The sequence below is a fragment of the Jaculus jaculus genome, chromosome 1 (assembly GCF_020740685.1).
Source record: "Jaculus jaculus isolate mJacJac1 chromosome 1, mJacJac1.mat.Y.cur, whole genome shotgun sequence".
NCBI lineage: Eukaryota > Metazoa > Chordata > Mammalia > Rodentia > Dipodidae > Jaculus > Jaculus jaculus.
Genome location: NC_059102.1, coordinates 319173508 through 319191522, shown reverse-complemented (window position 1 = coordinate 319191522; position 18015 = coordinate 319173508). Strand labels below are relative to the sequence as shown.

General features: G+C 42.5%; 2 protein-coding genes across 2 annotated transcripts in view; one reads left to right on the top strand and one right to left on the bottom strand.

Annotated features, from left to right (window-relative positions):
• Positions 1-12802, top strand: part of Opn3 (opsin 3) — a 39918-nt gene extending 27116 nt beyond the window's left edge. Inside the window, exons 2-4 of the mRNA XM_004653438.2 lie at positions 1366-1685; positions 7962-8213; positions 10739-12802. Of these exons, the coding sequence (XP_004653495.2) occupies positions 1366-1685; positions 7962-8213; positions 10739-11002 (836 nt within the window). The 3' untranslated portion in view covers positions 11003-12802. The remainder of the gene's footprint in view (positions 1-1365; positions 1686-7961; positions 8214-10738) is intronic.
• A 798-nt stretch (positions 12803-13600) lies between these two features.
• Positions 13601-18015, bottom strand: part of Kmo (kynurenine 3-monooxygenase) — a 38575-nt gene continuing 34160 nt past the window's right edge. The window contains exons 13-15 of the mRNA XM_004653439.3: positions 16391-16492; positions 15632-15691; positions 13601-14278 (exon numbers count right to left, since the gene is read on the bottom strand). Of these exons, the coding sequence (XP_004653496.2) occupies positions 14072-14278; positions 15632-15691; positions 16391-16492 (369 nt within the window). The 3' untranslated portion in view covers positions 13601-14071. The remainder of the gene's footprint in view (positions 14279-15631; positions 15692-16390; positions 16493-18015) is intronic.

Genomic DNA, 18015 nt, shown 5'->3' with positions numbered 1-18015 from the left:
TATTTTTGTTACTAAAATAGAAACTATTCACTTACTGATTCATCAAGAATTTATTGTATTCCATATATTTCAGACAATGGAAGTAATTGCCACTCCTTAACACTCTACATACAAAACACAAACAAACAAACGAAAAAAAAACAGTATAATACACAGCATATTAACTGTTTTTTTTTTCATTTCTTTGAGTTAGGTATTTTTCATATCATTTTCTCCTTCATGTCTGTATTACTTCCTTTTGTGTTGCTGTGACAACTTAAAAGTGGACGGATTTACTTTGGCTTCTGATTTCCGAGTGGTAGAGCTGAGCGTGCCCTGGTAGGCCAGGAAGCAGATCAAGGGAGTGAGGGCGCCCTCTGGCTTTTCTTCTTTCCCCTTTTATGCTGCCTGAATCCCAGCCCCAAGGGATGGTGTCACCCACTTTCAGGTTGGGTCTCCTCTATCAGTTAATCCTCACAGAAAACCCAGAGGAGGAAAAGAAGAATTTAACTGTGACTCTCATGATGACAAAAGACAAGAGAGGGCTGGAGAGATGCCTTAGCAGTTAAGGCACATCCTGCTAAAGCCTAAGGACCCAGGTTCGATTCTCCAGGTCCCACGTAAGCCAGATGCACATGATGGCGCATGCGTCTGGGGTTCATTTGCAGTGGCTAGGGGCTCTGGCACACCCATTCTTGCTCTCTCTGTCTCCAGTAAATAAATAAAAATAAATCTATAAAGGTAAAAAGACAAGAGAGTAGATTCACAATTTACTATTCCATGCAGGAAAGTGTGAAAATAAAATAACAAAGCCCTACCCTATCTAGAAATCAGGAGCCTGTCTCAGTTTGACTTCCTTTGTTCTCTTTCAGTTTCTCTTTCCTTCTCTTCGGAGCCAGTCATCTCTGAATCATGCCATCATTCACCCACCCATTTCCTTCTGTGTTCTGTGATTCTTCACACACACACCCTCCCCCCACGCTCCCTGGCGTCCCCCGCAACCCCCCTGGGCCTGGAAAGTGCCTTGTGCACAGACGCTTCCTTTCCTGTGACTAATACACTGGTCATGACCATAGCACTCTGCCCATCTGAAAGCATCATGCTTGTTTTCACACCTCCGCGTCCTTGGGACATCTAGAGCTCTGCCTGTCACCACTGCACAGACATGCCTTGCACGGCATCCTTGAGTGTGAACAGTTCCTGCGCTGTCCTCCGAAAGGCAGGCTAAGTCGGCCCTGGGCATCTGAGCTTGAGGACCCACTGTGCCTCTCCCTGCAGTGACCACTCCGGAGTTTCTCTTCGGCAGAAAACCCGCAACAGCTCCAGACCCGGTGTGGGCGCGCTCTCGACCTGCTCCAATCTGTTTTCTGCTCTCTCTTCCCGCAGGAATCGTCTCCATCACCACCCTCACTGTGCTGGCCTACGAGCGCTACATCCGTGTGGTCCATGCCAGAGCCATCACCTTCTCATGGGCCTGGAGGGCCGTGACCTACATCTGGCTCTACTCGCTGGCGTGGGCGGGAGCGCCTCTCCTGGGTTGGAACAGGTACATCCTGGACGTGCATGGACTGGGCTGCACGGTGGACTGGAGATCCAAGGACGCCAACGACTCCTCCTATGTGCTCTTCTTGTTTCTTGGCTGCCTGGTGGTGCCTGTGGGCATTATTGCCCATTGCTATGGACATATTTTGTATTCTGTTAGAATGGTGAGTTGAAAACCACATACCACTCCCCAAGCTATTCCCAGCGACGTGCATTTTGTGGGGGAAAGAATCAGACCCTGTATGATCAGAGGCTGCCCAGAGTCAGAGACTCTTGGGGGACTTCCCATTTAGTGGATTCCGTGTGCTGAGTCACACCATAGAAAAATGGACGAGGAGTCACTCTCTAAGGTGAATGTGTAGCACAAGGCAGGTCTTCACCTAGAGCAGCCAGAGAAGTCAAAAGTTTGGACACCCTGCTCTAAGACAAAAGAAGAAAGGAAAAGGACTTCGGACAGGCAACAGAAAGAAACCCCAACAAGCCCCACACGATGCATCAGAATTAAAATTCAAGAATTCTAAAATAGGGAACTCTACACTCCTGTAATGTCATCCATTCAAATATCACAGGATCCCACTTAGAGATCGGCACGGAAGTTTGGTCTGAAAAGTCACATAAGAGTTATAAGGGACAGGCCCGATGCTGACTGGGTCTTAGCAAGAGGCAGCAAGGACGTTGGAGAGCAGGGCCCTCCGCACCGCAGGCCTGAATTTCGCGCTGTGGTTTCTCTGCTTCCTGCTGCCTCTGCCAGCAACGTGCAGAATCTGCTTCCGTCCCAGCGCTCCAGTCTCTAGCTTACTTCCTCAAACTCCTCTAGTTTTCAACTTTAGCTTTAAACCAAACTTAGTTCCGTGTATCTTTCTTCTCTTCCTTCTTCTCCTCTGCTGTTTTTTTCTTTTTTCTTTTTTTCACGGCTGGAGGTCAGATGCAGCGCCTCTCACAGGCTAAGCAAGTGCTCTACCCTGGAACTACAACCCCAGCCCACCACGTCTCACTTTAAGTCATGGCTTATTACCTTCAACTCCTGTGTTCTGCTTTCTTCATATGCCTCCATTTTGTTGAAAAAACTCTCCTGAATCAACTCAACTGTCAGTTTTCTCCGTTCTGTCCAATTACAGAGAGGAGCTACAGGAGAAATTACAGCATACCTGCCTATCAGACTTTACAACCCTGAGCAATCCATTCTCTAATGACACAGCTATTAAAATCCTCAATATTCATTTTAAACTCTTACCTTATTTTCCCCCTACATTACTTAATATTCGTGCTTCTTTGTCACACAACATAAAGAGTCCTTGTCAAGGACTTTTCAACTCCCCATCTCCTTTCCTATACACTTCTATGTCAGCCTTTCTTAGACTTCTCTCGTCGGTTCTTGAGTGATGGGGAGTCTCCTAAGACCAACCCAGTTCTGTATTCTTATTGTTCCCTCTGCCCATTCTCTATCCCAGAGACCTGTTCTCACACATAGTAATTTCCTTTTTTAAAAATATTTTATTTTTATTTACTTGACAGAGAGAGAATGGGCACACCAGTGTCTCCAGCCACTGCAAACAAACTCCAGACACGTGTGCCCCCTTGTGCATCTGGCTAACATGGGTCCTGAGGAATCGGACCTGGGTCCTTTGGCTTTTCAGGCAAATGCCGTAACTGCTAAGCCATCCCTCCAGCCCAGTAATTTCCTTTTTAACTTGTTTTTAATCTCTCCTTTAGGGTATTATGCTGCCTTAGAACAAAACCAACATCCACTCTCAGCTCCCATTAGTCATCACTTTATTCCTCTCCTTATGACTGTGAACTCAGTCATGGGGGCATCAGACTCTATAGTGCTCCTCAAGAATCCTTGTGATAAGTATTGAGCACCTACAATGGATCAACGATTCACTGTTATGGGCTGGATGTTGTGACCCTTCCAAGTTCAGATGTTGAGGCTTAAACCCCCAGTGTGCTGATCTTTGGAGATGAAGCCTTTGGGAAGTAATCAGGGTTAGGCCAGGTCCTGAGGAAGGGGCTCAGGTCTGATGGGATTAGTATCCTGATAAAATATGCCAGAGAGCATACTCTCTTTTTCCTACTCTTCTTTCTCTTATTATAATCTAAGAGAAGAGAGCACAGAATGAAAACCACGTTTTCAACACCTTGATCTTGGGCTTCCCAGCCCTAAGAGCTATAAGGAATAAATTTCTGTTTTATTCGAGGAGTTATTAGTTGAGTACATTCATGTAGCATTTACTCCTCAATCCCTTGTTTCACTGTCACTGGAACATCCTCCCTGTAAGGTCATTGATGATTTCCTGATGTATGATCTAACAGGCACATTACCATTTCTAGTGTTTTCTGGCATCTGTGACATTTACAATTTGACAGCTTCCGTTTTCTTATGACTTCCTAAGTCTCAGCCTTCCCTTATAAGTTCTTACCTCTTGGTGCACACTGGCTTCAAGTGGTCCCATATGCAGTCAGAATTTCCCCTTTAGACAAGAGCTTGATGACTTTCACATTATTTCCAACCGAGGTCTTTCTTCTGACCTCTATCAGATCCTCACAGTCAATTGACTATTGAATGCTTCTACTCAGATGGTCTCCAGACTTGTCAGATGTAATATATGTGAACATTAACTTGCTATCTTTCCTCCCAAGTCCATTACTCCTCCCTTTCCTTTTTCATCAAATGCTTATCACTCCTCATTACCTAGCCCAGAAATTAAAGAGAATCCTTTTACCCACGTCTCCTCACATACCTAACCAGACTCAGTTCTTATCTCCTGGAAGACTTTTGCTTCTATCCATGTTTTTACCTCACCCACGGTTACAGATTCGACCCAAAGGGACCTTAGTTGTCCTTCCTTTATCATTGCATTCCCTAATCTATCCTCTGCCTGCTGCCACCAGAGTGCTTGTTCTCAAGTATCACCCGCGGGCGTTCTGGTACAGTCACAATTAAAAAGAGGCCCGGAGTGGCATCGCTCTGTGCCTGATGGCCTTACTGTTTCTTAGCGCTCCCCTCCTCTCACCATCTTAAGCTCCAGCCTCCTGTAATATTTCGTATTCCTAGAGCCTGCTGCACGGTGCTTTTGCAGGTTGCTGTAGCACGCCCCCTTTCTGTACAAGCTCGCGACCTTCCTCCCCACCTGGCTGCCTCCTCTCCCCTCAAAGGCTGAGGTCAGGAATTTTCACACTAACTCATTCTCAGGATTGGTTAGCCACCTGTGTTTTCCCATATCCTTTCCTGGCCTCTATCACAGCTTGTATCACCTACCAAAGGAATTGTTCTTCATGTCAGCCTCATCATACAGTGAATCATATAGAGAGAGCAGACAGAGTCTTATTATTTTTTCATCTATAGCTGGAAGGAACAGTTGCTGTATGTAACAGGAACAGGTGATCAGTGACTTGTTTTGGAATGAGTTAAGGCACAGGGCATAAAGAAGGTGGGGGTAAAGATAAGGGAAGTGAGTTTAAAAATGAGGTTTGTAGAGAGATTTGACTTTCTCATCCTGTGTTATTGCCTCAACAAAGAATTCCATGCAAGTAATTGATCTCTATGTCCTTACTTAGGGAGGGGGTGATGCCTAACAAAATGGTACTTAAGTGCTCATGGAGAATGAGGACTTATGTGAAGTCTTTGAATATCTGCTGGTACTGGGGCAATAACTACAGGCATCAGCCATTTCTACGTACTTAATAAAGAGAAATCTAGGGCTGGAGAGATGGCTTAGCTGTTTAGCACTTGCCTGTGAAGCCTAAGGACCCCAGTTCGAGGCTCGATTCCCCAGGTCCCATGTTAGCCAGATGCACAAAGGGGGCGCACGCATCTGGAGTTCATTTGCAGTGGCTGGAGGCCCTGGCGCGCCCATTCTCTCTCTCTCTGCCTCTTTCTCTGTCTGTCGCTCTCAAATAAATAAATAAAAGTAAACAACAACAACAAAAAAAAAAGGTGTGTGCCACCATGCCTGGCAATAAAAATATTTTTAAAAAGGAGAGCATTCTAGAAAATTCATCTTCAGCTACCACTACCACCACCCTAGTACTGAGGACTGAACCTCAGGCCTCGCACGTGTTACTAGAGCACTGCACCAGTATATGCCCCGACTTAAGTGGTTTGTTCCCTAGGATAATTTGTGCGTGTGTTCTTGCTTTGTTCACAAAAATTTTGAAAGCTATCCTCAAGTACTTAAATAAAGGAGTGAGCCATGAAGTGGCAATCTTTCTTTACAAAGTGTTGAATCGAAATGAAATAAAAGAGAATAAAGTAAAGCAGCCAATAAAAAGATAAATAAGGCAATCAGAAACTTTACATATGTAAACCCAAGAAATCTGAAACAGTGAGAATTACTCCCCAAACTGATGTTCTGAAAATGGTATAATATTCTACCAGTTCAATGAAATAGTTTATTTTGAGATAGATTTACAAGGAGATAATAATAATAGTGGTAGAAATTTAATACCCATCCCCAACATTGTCTTCAGAAAGTTAGATATTTGGGGCTGGGGAGATAGCTCAGTGGTTAAAGTCACATGCTTGCAAAGCTTGCTGGCTCGATTCTCCAGGACCTACGTAAAGTTAGATGTACAAAGTGGAGCATACGTCTGGAGGCCGTGGTGTGCCCATTCTCTATTTCTCTTTCTCTCTTTCTCTCTCTCCCCTCTCTGTGTCGCTCTCTTCTTGTAAATTAAAAAAAAATTAAAAATTAAGTTAGATATTTTACTTTATTATAAATGTTTAAAAGAGCAAAGTTTAATTTAAAGTCAAAAGTAAAAGAAGCAGAGAAGACACAAATCCCAGAGGGAGGGCTCCCAGAGCTGGAGACCCCTCAGACACTTTCATTTCCGTGTTTCCTCTATCCTTTCTTCTTTGAAAAATATTTTTATTTATTTATTTATTTAAGAGAGAGAATGAGGCAGATAGAGAATGGGTGTGCCAGGACCTCAAGCCACTCAAACAAACTCCAGACACATGTTCCACCTTGTGCATCTGGCTTATGTGGGTCCTGGGGATTTGAACCTGGGTCCTTTGGCTTTGCAAGCAAATGCCTTAACCACTAGCCATCTCTCCAGCCCCTCTATTCTTTCTTAATCTAAACACATGATTTTAACAATAGAAGTTCATAAATATAGTTGTAAATGACATCAATAATTTAGGAATATCAACACCAATAAAGATATAAATTCTAATAGTACCTGTTTTAAATTATTTCTATGTAAAAATTTTCCTGAGTTTTTATAATAAGAGAGCAAAAAGATACACTTAGTTTGTAGAAATGCAACAGGTTTTCTAGCCTAACATTATAAATACTCATATCACCTACTTGCCATATATATTTTACAAATGTTAATCAATTGTATCTTAAAAATTTTGTTCTTATTTTTATTTATTTATTTGAGAGTGACAGAGAGAAAGAGGCAGACAGAGAGAGAGACAGAGAGAGAGAGAGAGAAAATGGGCACACCAGAGCCCCAGGCTACTGCAGACAAACTCCAGACATGTGCACCCCCTTGTGCATCTGGCTAATGTGGGTCCTGGGGAATCGAGCCTCAAACTGGGGTCCTTAGGCTCCATAGGCAAAAGCTTAACCACTAAGCCATCTTTCCAGCCCTCAATTGTATCTTGTAATCAAATTAGTACAACTTCTTATAATATTCAGAAACAACCATTTTCATTTAAGTACAGATTTGGGGTGTGCGGGAATGTTCTTTCCCTCACCTTAGTCACACATTGATGACGATGATAGGAGATGTCTAAAGAACTTTCTGTACAAGAAACTCAAAGAACTTTGTCACTGTATGTCATTATACCTCCATGCCTTTAATGAGGACACAGGAATAGCTGTGTTGATCTCAGAGGCCTGAGTACCAAATGCTATCCCCTGCAAACTGTCCCCGTGAAGCTAAGCACAAACCTTCCTCATCAAGCTCTAATTTGTAGGCACTAGTGGTGAATTGAAAAGCAGTCGCACCTGCTAAAAACTCATTTGGGATTAAGGTTTTATCAATACCAGCTGCAGGCTTCACTTTGAAGGATTCCCAACATGACATGAGCTTGTTGCCTGGCTAGAAAAACATGTGAACAGTGTTCTGGATCATGGAGAGAATTGTTTCCATTTGATCATAACTCTCCCAGGTAAGGTTTTAGTAACTTGAAAGTCTAGGAAAAAGAATTTATACCCACTCATTAAGTGAATTAGAAAAGCATTAAGACCATTAAAAGATCTAAGGGACTACTTATGTAGTTCAACTTCAGTAGATTTTAGTTGAAGGAGACGAAGCCAATAGGAATGAAGGTTGGGCCCAGCTGCATGACTGGGTCAGAAATCAGCCTTCCAAGGTCCTGCCCACTTCCCTTCCCACAAAGACAGAGACAAGAATGGGGACTGCTTATCTGTTATCCAAAATGGCAAAAGGGGTTGTTCATGGTTCAACCCCTCCCTTTCTCCTTGCAGCTTCGTTGTGTTGAAGATCTTCAGACAATTCAAGTGATCAAGATCTTAAGATATGAAAAGAAAGTGGCCAAGATGTGCTTTCTGATGGTCACTGTCTTCTTGGCCTGCTGGATGCCTTATGTTGTGATCTGTTTCTTGGTGGTTAATGGTTCTGGACACCTGGTCACGCCAACAGTGTCTGTTGTTTCTTATGTTTTTGCTAAATCCAGCACTGTGTACAACCCAGTGATCTATGTCTTCATGATCAGAAAGGTAAGCTCTGGAATTAAGTGCTTTTTTTTTTCCACTCTGGAGTAGAGGTTAGAAAATAGTCCTTTAAAATAAGTTTTTAAATTCATTTTATTTTTTCAAAGAGCACTAGAGAGAGAGACAAAGATGGAGAGAATTGGCGCGCCAGGGCCTCAGCCACTGAAATTGAACTCTAGACACACCACCTAGTGGGCATGTGTGGCCTTGCACTTGCCTCACCTTTGTGTACCTGGCTTACATGGGATCTGGAAAGTAGAACATGAATCCTTAGGCTTTGTAGGCAAGCACCTTAACCACTAAGTCACCTCTTCAGCCCAGAAAATAGTCTTTTTATAGAGAGACACATCAGAATAGCATCAATGATTTTTTTTTAAAGAATCTTATGGAAAAGGAAAAGATTCAGGATGAAATGTAAAATATTGTCAAAGAAAATAACAATTCTATTCTGGAGAGATGGATTAGAGGCTAAGGCACTTGCCTGAAAAGTCAAAGGACCCAGATTCAATTTCCTAGTACTCACATAAAGCCATATGCAAAAGGTAGTGCATGTGTCTGAAATTTGTTTGCAATGGCTAGAGGCTCTGGCCTGCCTATTTTCTTTCTCTAATTTGCCTCTCCATCTCAAGTAAATAAACAAGTAAACACTAAAAGGAAATAACAGTTTTAAGACTTAAAAATAGAAATGGTATGCTTGTTAGATAAAATTTTGTCAAGCTAGGCATTTGGTGGCACATGGTTTTAATCCCAGCACTCAAGAAACAGAGGTAAGAGGATCACTATGAGTTCAAGGCTAGCCTGGGACTACAGAAGTGAGTTCAAGGTCAGTCTGGGCTAGAGTGAGATTCTACTTAAAAAATTATTAAAATTGATATTTATCAGAAAATATTTTATGTCCCCTAATAAATTTTTTTAAATAACTAAAATGTTGACAATACAGCTAACCTCCTTTATTTTGGTTACACCTATTATCTTTACACAACTCCATGAGATAAGCCTTATGTATTTAGTCCTTATTCCTTATTTTATTTACAGATGATGACATAAAGGACCACTACCTTAATAGGCAAATTTAAAATACATTTACTAACAATTATTGCTATGTATCTTCTCACCCAATGGACCATAAAACAAAGCTTCTAAACTTGAATGTGCATTCACCAAACCTGAAAACAGATTTTAAAGAATTCATGCTTTGGTTTAGCAAGTCTGGGGTTCTAATATTCTATACTTCTAACAGACTCACTCACTGATGGTCCCAGTGACTCTGATTCTGGGGCACACACTTTGAACCAGAAGTCTGCAAGGCACAGCAGACTAACACTATGACAAGACAGTGGTTCTTGTCAGCAGAAGCTTACTACAGGGAGACATGTAGTGTCCAGGTTCTACTTAACTCCTAACACTGAACATGACTTGTGAAGTGGTGCTTTTGTGAATAGATAATCAAATGAATATGTTTGAAGGTGTTTTATTGACAATGTTCATAGATGTACATAGTGTATTTTGATTGCAATCCCCTCCCATTATGATCTTTTGTCCCAGTCCTCTGACCCCTTTCACTGGTCCCTTTCTTTTTCCAACTAGTTCCTCTTCCCATAAATATATTTAAATATTAATATAAGTCAAATGCTGATTTGCATATAATTGGTATATGGTGTCAAAGAATACAGAACTCATTGTAACTATTTGTTATCTTTTTCTTGCTATTTCCTGATCTGGGAAAGATACGAAACTTTTGTTTTGCTCTAAACAAAAGAGATAAAAGATTAATTTTGTGTTTTTATGTCCCATGTCACAGATGACTTAACACTTAACAGCCATGGTACTTTAAGAGATAGACATAGAAGGAGCTCACCACTCCCTAGTATCAGACACCACAGTCTAATACATGTGGTAAAGATGGAATAAGTAGTCAGAAAGGAAACAGTGCACCCTGCATTTTGTGATATGTCTATCTTTAGACCTTGGCCACCAAGATTCTTTGAAGAGGAAGAACAGAGAGGAGAATATTAGTACTCCCCAAGGCCCAGTGTGCTTCCAGGACACTAAGGAGAACACTAATACTCCACTCTGGAGTATTTCTTTTCTCTAAATGGTTAGTTATTTCAGTAGGGAGAAGATAATTCTTTACTTGACTGAAGAAGCTTGACCCCATCAGACTCGGAGCCTGCCTAGCAAGGAGCCAGTGACAGGCTGTCACCCAGGAGGTACTTGCTATCTGTGAATTGAATTCATGCTCATAATCCCTTAAACCACCCTAAAGCTGCCTTAAGAGGGTACCTGCATGTTGAAGCTATGAAAATTATAAAAGATTAAATGTCTAGTTAATTAGAATCGCACTAAAAGATAAAAGACCTGATGGGGCCTAGGTAGATCTGAGCATATAACTCCACCCTGAACCAGGGAACAAAGAAAAAACAACACAAATTCAGCTGACTTTCTTGAATGTTAACGTGGTTTTAGGACTAGTTGTTTACTTAAAAGCCAAATTTATCATTTTTGCTTGTTTGTTTGTTTTCTCTGCCCAGTTTCGGAAGTCTCTTCTGCAGCTCTTGTGTTTCCGATTGCTCAGATGCCGGAGGCCTGCTAAAAACCTACCAGCAGCTGAGAGTGAAATGCAGATCAGACCCATCGTGATGTCACAGAAGGATGGGGACAGGCCGAAGAAGAAAGTGACTTTCAATTCTTCCTCCATCATTTTTATCATAACCAGTGACGAGTCTCTATCCGTTGATGACAGTGACAGAACCACTGCTTCCAAGGTTGATGTCATCCAGGTCCGCCCTTTATAGGGCTCCAGGATGGAGCCTCGGGTTGGATGCCGCATTTGGACTTCAATTATAAGGACTGATCTGGAACCACCAGTTGGTGTAATAGAACAGAACTTCTATGGCCCCGCAAGAAGTCTGAATTGCCTGTGTGTCCGGGGCCTGAAGAAGTGACTGAACAAGAGAAATTCCTTTAATCCAATGGGTGCTTTATATAATGAAAAATGACTCGTGGCACAATATGAATATCTGGAACTATCTTTTAATGTTGGAAAATTTCATTTGAAAATATTTTTAAATGACTCTACTTGCCAAAGCACATGATAGATTTTTTTTTTTTTCTGAAAGGTATTTCATGGTAGTAACTGTGTCTTCACATATGTGTGGGTGGTTGGATCATGTTTTGTTCGTTGCATTGAGACCCTATTCTGCATCATATATGTTTGGTCAAATAATCAAGGAAATAATAAATCAATTTCCCACTTTGATCTGAAAACAGAAGACTTGTTATATGTGTAGTGTGATGTAGATGGCAAGCTCTGGAAGACACCAGTGAGAGCATCATAGCGAAGTGACCAGATGAGCTCAAGGCGGTCAGCAGACAGTTATCGACGCAATAGCAGAGAGCATGGGGGGGGGAGAGGATGCTGGGGGAAAACCCTAGCTCTGTCTACTCACTCAAACATGAGCACAGCGTGATTTTTCTTTCCTTTTAATCATTTCCCAAAGCTATGAATTTGGGAAAGGAGTTCTCAATAAACAAACTTTCATGTGAAGAGGAATGTCAGATACCTCGCTGTGCGCACCCATACACTGCCCCTTCACACAGTGCTCATTTAATCTTCCTGGCTCAGCTGCCTGACCCCCATAACTGATGGTCAGTGTTGGGGAAGAGGCCATGTTACAGTAGGTCACTGCTTAGACCTGGAGCAGATCGGGCCATGCTGACCCCCAGTAGGGCCCCATTCCACATACGGGTTATTTGGAGCGGGGGTTACTGACCAGAAGTGATGTAAGAAAAGCTCACTGCCATTCCCCTATTTGCCTAAAAGCAGGGCATGCATTTATAACACTGACTTTCTCTCCTCTTCCTACAAGTTGTTGCACCCAAGAGATTAAAGTCTGTTTCCCTTTCCTGTGACCTCCCTAAGGTTTACTTCTTTGTGGAAGATGACATGCGAGTCAGGCCATTCTAAGCTCTCTGAGATGTACTCATCTCCTGTGCTTCCCAGTCAAATAGGAAATGCATATGCTTACAAACTTCCATTTGTGTTTTTTTTTTCTCTTGTTAATGTGCTTTTTGTTATAGGTGAACTAGCCAATGGACCTAAGATATACAAAAGAAAAAAAAATTGCTATTTTACTTTATTTTATTATTTATTTATTTTTACAGTACTGGGAAATCTAATAGATCCTTGTGCATTTTAGACAAGTGCTCTACTACTGAGCTACAATATTCTGCCCAAGAAAAAAATACATTTATGCTTTTTTAACACACCAAACATGGTCTATTTGGAACTTCAGAATGTCTGTGACTCTATAGAACATGCTAAACCATTTTATTTTTATTACCTGATTTTCTATTTCTGAGATGACCCTTTTTGTAGTGTTGCATATCTCCAATTAATTATTTTTGAAGGAATTCCAAATGACCCAGCCAGCCTGTTAGAGAGGGAAGAACCAAAGAAGATGTTTTCACTAAATGCACTTTGGAACATTAAGTTCGCTGCTGGGTCTGTCACAGTATGAAGTTGCAGAATAAGTTGCTAAATTGCTTGTAAGTATCTGAAATGGAATAAAGTTTGACTCCAACTTTCTATAAAACTGTCCCTTCTGTTTTCTTTCCAGTCTTGGATATGTCGATATTTAAATTATCATTAAATCTTTTCTTTGCCTTAACTTGGTATGGCATTAATAGCCTTTCGTTTATCATCAGAAAGTAATTATTCTGGTACTTGAAGACTGGGGAATCAGACAGATGGCCTCTGCAGCTCTTTGGAGCTGTGCTGCCCCTTTGACACCGCGGTCCGTTTTATCAAGTGACTCCGAGCCCATGGTTAGACACACCGCGCTGAGGTGAAGAGACACACGAGTAACATGTTTGGCGAGCTGTGGCCGGAGCAGCTTCAACTAGCGTGACTCCTACTTGTCCTTTAAAGAAAAGGTATCATTGGGCTGGAGAGATGGCTCAGTGGTTAAGGCACTTGCCTGCCAAGTCTAAGGACCCAGGTTCGATTCTCCAGGTCCTACATGAGCCAGATGCACATGGTGGCATGTGCAGCCGGGGTTCGTTTGCTGTGGCTGGTCTCTTGGGCTCTCTTTCGCCCTCTCTCTCTCTCTCTCTCTGTCTGTCTCTAATAAATAAATAAATTCAAATAAATATTTAAAAAAAAAAAAAAGAAATAAGAAAAGGTATCATAACGATCTTGGAGTTATCTCTGGGTCTTTACTTGCTTTTTGAGAAGGGAAAGAGATCTGGTTTTGTTTTCTTTTGCTTTTATTTATTGGAGAGTGACAGAGAGAGACAGAGAGAGAGAGAGGCAGAGAGAGAGAGAGAGGGAGAATGGGCACGCCAGGGCCTCCAGCCATTGCAAGTGAACTCCAGACGCGTGTGCCCCCTTGTGCTTCTGGCTAACGTGGGTCCTGGGGAATCGAGCCTCGAACCGGGATCCTTAGGCTTCACAGGCAAGCGCTTAACCGCTAAGCCATCTCTCCAGCCCCAGGAAAGAGACCTTGATCATTATAGTTTCAAATGTACAATGATCCAACCTGAGTATGTAAAGTGGAATGTGAAAGTGGATGTCTCATGTTACAACTTAAAAATAGTGGTATTTTTGCTTTAAGTTTATTTATTTATTAGCCAAGGTCTCACACTGGCTCAGGCTGACTGGAACTCACTCTGTATCCCAGGCTTGCATTGAACTCATAGCCACCCTTCTGCCTTAGCCTTGGCTTTAAACAGTTGTGTTATTTTTCCCTCTTAGGAAGTACAAACTAACGCACAGTGAGTTCTCTGTTGGATTTATTCGCATGCTGGCAATTATCTTCCTGCAGTGAATTAAATTAAATAGTTGCGACCCTGGGACCTTGCTGTCACAGGTTAGTGAAGTAGGGAATTTGTTCTAGTGTCTCCATGGAGTTTTCAGCGACACGGGCCCCATATTCCGGAAGCAAACGAGCCCAGCTCTCTGGCAGTCTTCTCAGGTAGTCAAGAGGTCGCAGGGACATGTGGTTCACAAGGAGATGGGCAGTACCAACGGCCACTAGCAACCCAAGGACGGCAAGTCCTTTGTTTATCACCTGTAAGGACAGCAAGAGTTGCTGATCACTCATTCACAGACCGAAATCTTGAAATCTACTTTCATCCTTGCACCCTAAACCATCTTTGTTCCAAACCTGAAACAGTGACAGACATCTGATTTCTGCCACGGCCTCTGTCACAGTGCATGCTCTCTGCTGCTGGCTCTTTCCCCTGTTTTGAGCCCAGAGCCCGTATGTCACACATCTTTGTCAAGGTAAATCTTATAGATGAATCTTGACTTGTTTCAAATCACTTTCTACACTGCAAAGATCTTTCTAGAACCTAAACTTGGATCCATGAGCCTTCTTTGGTCCCTCGGTTTTTCTTTTTTTTAAATTGTTTTGTTTTATTTTTATTTATTGATTTGAGAGCAGCAACAGACAGAGAGAGAAAGAGGCAGATAGAGAGAGACAGAGAGGGAGAGAATGGGCGCATAGGCCCTCTAACCACTGCAAAGGAACTCCAGGCACGTGCGCCCCCTTGTGCATCTGGCTAACGTGGGTCCTGGGGAATCGAGCCTCGAACCGGGGTCCTTAGGCTTCACAGGCAAGCGCTTAACCGCTAAGCCATCTCTCCAGCCCCCTTGGTTTTTCTTAAGCTAATAATCAGGACCGGGAGGCCCTGCTTTCTTCTCCAACTCCCCTCTGATCCGGCTCACACTTGTGTTCCTCCCTCCATCTGTACTGGAAAGCTTGTCCTTCCCGAGGTCCATTCACTTCCGCCTTGGCTTGCCGGGCCCTCTCCCATCCCGTCCTTCCCAGGGCTGTGCAGTGCTCTCCGCCACACCTCCGTCTTCCCCAGCAGCCTCACGAAGGGTAGAGATTGTACCTCGCTCATCACAGTGCCCCCCCACCACGCTCAGTGTTCATGCAGCCAATTCTACATTTTTATTGGATGACTGAAGTTGTAAAATTCCCAAAGCAGATGATCAGGAATCTGAATTTCATTAAATGGCATCTTTGGGTCAACTGCCCCAAATGAATGCATCATTACATTGCATTGGTGTTAGACAGTGCTTTATAAGTGAATCTGTTATGTCTGATTTTACAAATTCAATTAAACCCATAAGAATATTGCAAGAATGCTAAAGTCAAGAATGGATCACACAGCAAAAATGAAGTAAAAAGCTCAAAAATATTAACCTCGGTATCTTTTCAAGTCTCCCTTTGGTTTTTCTTCATCTCGCTCAGTGTGCACTCTGCACTGTGTGTGCTCAGGACAGGTTTGATTTGGGAGACAAACATGTGGTGCTTTCTATAATGTCGGTATTGTTCTGAAACCATATGACCGTAAGAGAATATGACCCTTCAACTGTTTTACATCATATTTTAAGTAGCGTTATTTGTCCCAACCTTTTTTTGCCAATGCCAGCGCAGTACAGCCTCATGGTATCTTATTCTGGAAAAAGCCACCTAAGGGAAATTTGAAAAGATTAAGCCTGTCAATACATCACATTTGATGGAGGAGGGACACAGTAAACCCAACACTTCCCAGAGTAGCTAATGGCAGCTGATGTTTACTGGGAGAAGGGCGTCAGGTTCGTGAGCAGGGCAGCCACTGGCAAGTTGCCCACTCCATGGTAGACAACCTTCCACCCATGATCATACAAGCAACCTGTGGTAGTTTAAACGTACGTCCACCATAGGTTCAGGTGTTTATTAAAGCTTGTAACTTAGACCGCCATCTGCCTGGCTGGAAGAGGGGTGTCACTGGGGGTGGATCTGAATCCAGCCTAAAGGTATGCAGAGAGGTTTTGAGCTCTGGCTGTGCTGGCCTGTGGTGCTGGCTGGCTGGTGGTGTCTCTCTGCTTGGATCTGTGAAAGGGAGCCAGCCTCTTATGCCATCATGGAACTTCCCCTGGATCTGTCAGCTTCAAATAGATAGGCTCAGCCTAGCGACTCAGTCAACATAATCCTAGTCACTCAATGTGTTACAAAAGAACATGGAAGCAAGACAGGGGTCAATGTAAAATACACATGTTAATGGGAGCAGAAGGGGATACAATTAAAGTGCATCATATACATGTTCAAAAATGCCAAAATAGAAAAATAAATAAATATATGTTTTACAAGAGGTTTCAAAGGAGAAATGGTCTCAAATCCACATCTTACCATTGTGTAGAGAGGAATAAAGGTGGATGGCATCATAGCGTGGAGGCATTGCTCTATGCCCTTGTGAAATATGAACCATCTAGAGTTGACATGTGCTCGCATCTGTCAAGAAGAAAGACTCTTAGAGAAAGCTGGGAACAAAGTACCTCATCTTCTTACAAATACTTATGAAAGTCCTTCCACCTCCTTCTTCTTACAAATACTTATGGATGTTCGTCAGCCTCCTTCTTCTTTTTTTAATTTTTTTCTCAATTTTATTAAGCATTTTCCATGATTATAAAAAATATCCCATGGTAATACCCTCAATCCCCCCTTTTCCCCTTTGAAATTCCATTCTCCATCACATCCACTCCCCATCTCAATAAGTCTCTCCTCTATTTGGATGCCATGATCCTTCCCTCCTCTTAGGATGGTCTTGTGTAGGTAGTGTCAGGCACAGTGAGGTCATGGATATCGAGGCCAATTTTTTGTCTGGAGGGAGGCACGTTGTAAGGAATCCAACCCTTCCTTTGGCTCTTACATTCTTTCCACCACCTCTTCTGCATTAGACCCTGCACCTTGGAAGGTGTGATCACAATGTTACTCGGTACTCTAGTTACTTCTTTCCAGCACCATGATACCTTCTCAGTTGTCCCAAGGTTACTGCCATCTGCAAAGAGAAGTGTCTCTATCCAAAGTGAGAGTAGCATTAATATAAGAGTATGAATATTAAGAGAAGTGCTTACTGGGCAGTTTGATAAGTATAGTATACACACTTATCCAGACATCAGCAGATGTTGCAACCATAGGGCTCATGACTACCCCTGTTTTAAGTTTTCAGTATCAGGGATGTATCCCCTCCCTTGGAGCAGGCCTCCAGTCCAACTGGAGGGCAGTTGGTTTCCACCATGACAGATGTGCCACTATTGCACCCATTGGCTCACTTGGTCTGGCTGGCCAATTATAAGGCTTGCAGTGTCCACTGTTGGGTACCTTCACTGGTGGTGTCTCTTTCTCCCATTGAGCTGCATGTAGAATGGCTTCTTCCAGCTTTCTGTCAGCCAGCCTCCTTCTTCTTACAAATACTTATAGATGTCCTTCAGCCTCCTTCTTCTTACAAATACTTATAGATGTCCTTCCACCTCCTTCTTCTTACAAATACTTATAGATGTCCTTCCACCTCCTTCTTCTTACAAATACTTATAGATGTCCTTCCGCCTCCCTCTTCTTACAAATACTTATAGATGTCCTTCCACCTCCTTCTTCTTACAAATACTTATAGATGTCCTTCCACCTCCCTCTTCTTACAAATACTTATAGATGTCCTTCAGCCTCCTTCTTCTTACAAATACTTATAGATGTCCTTCAGCCTCCCTCTTCTTACAAATACTTATAGATGTCCTTCAGCCTCCTTCTTCTTACAAATACTTATAGATGTCCTTCAGCCTCCTTCTTCTTACAAATACTTATAGATGTCCTTCCACCTCCTTCTTCTTACAAATACTTATAGATGTCCTTCCACCTCCTTCTTCTTACAAATACTTATAGATATCCTTCAGCCTCCTTCTTCTTACAAATACTTATAGATGTCCTTCAGCCTCCTTCTTCTTACAAATACTTATAGATGTCCTTCCACCTCCTTCTTC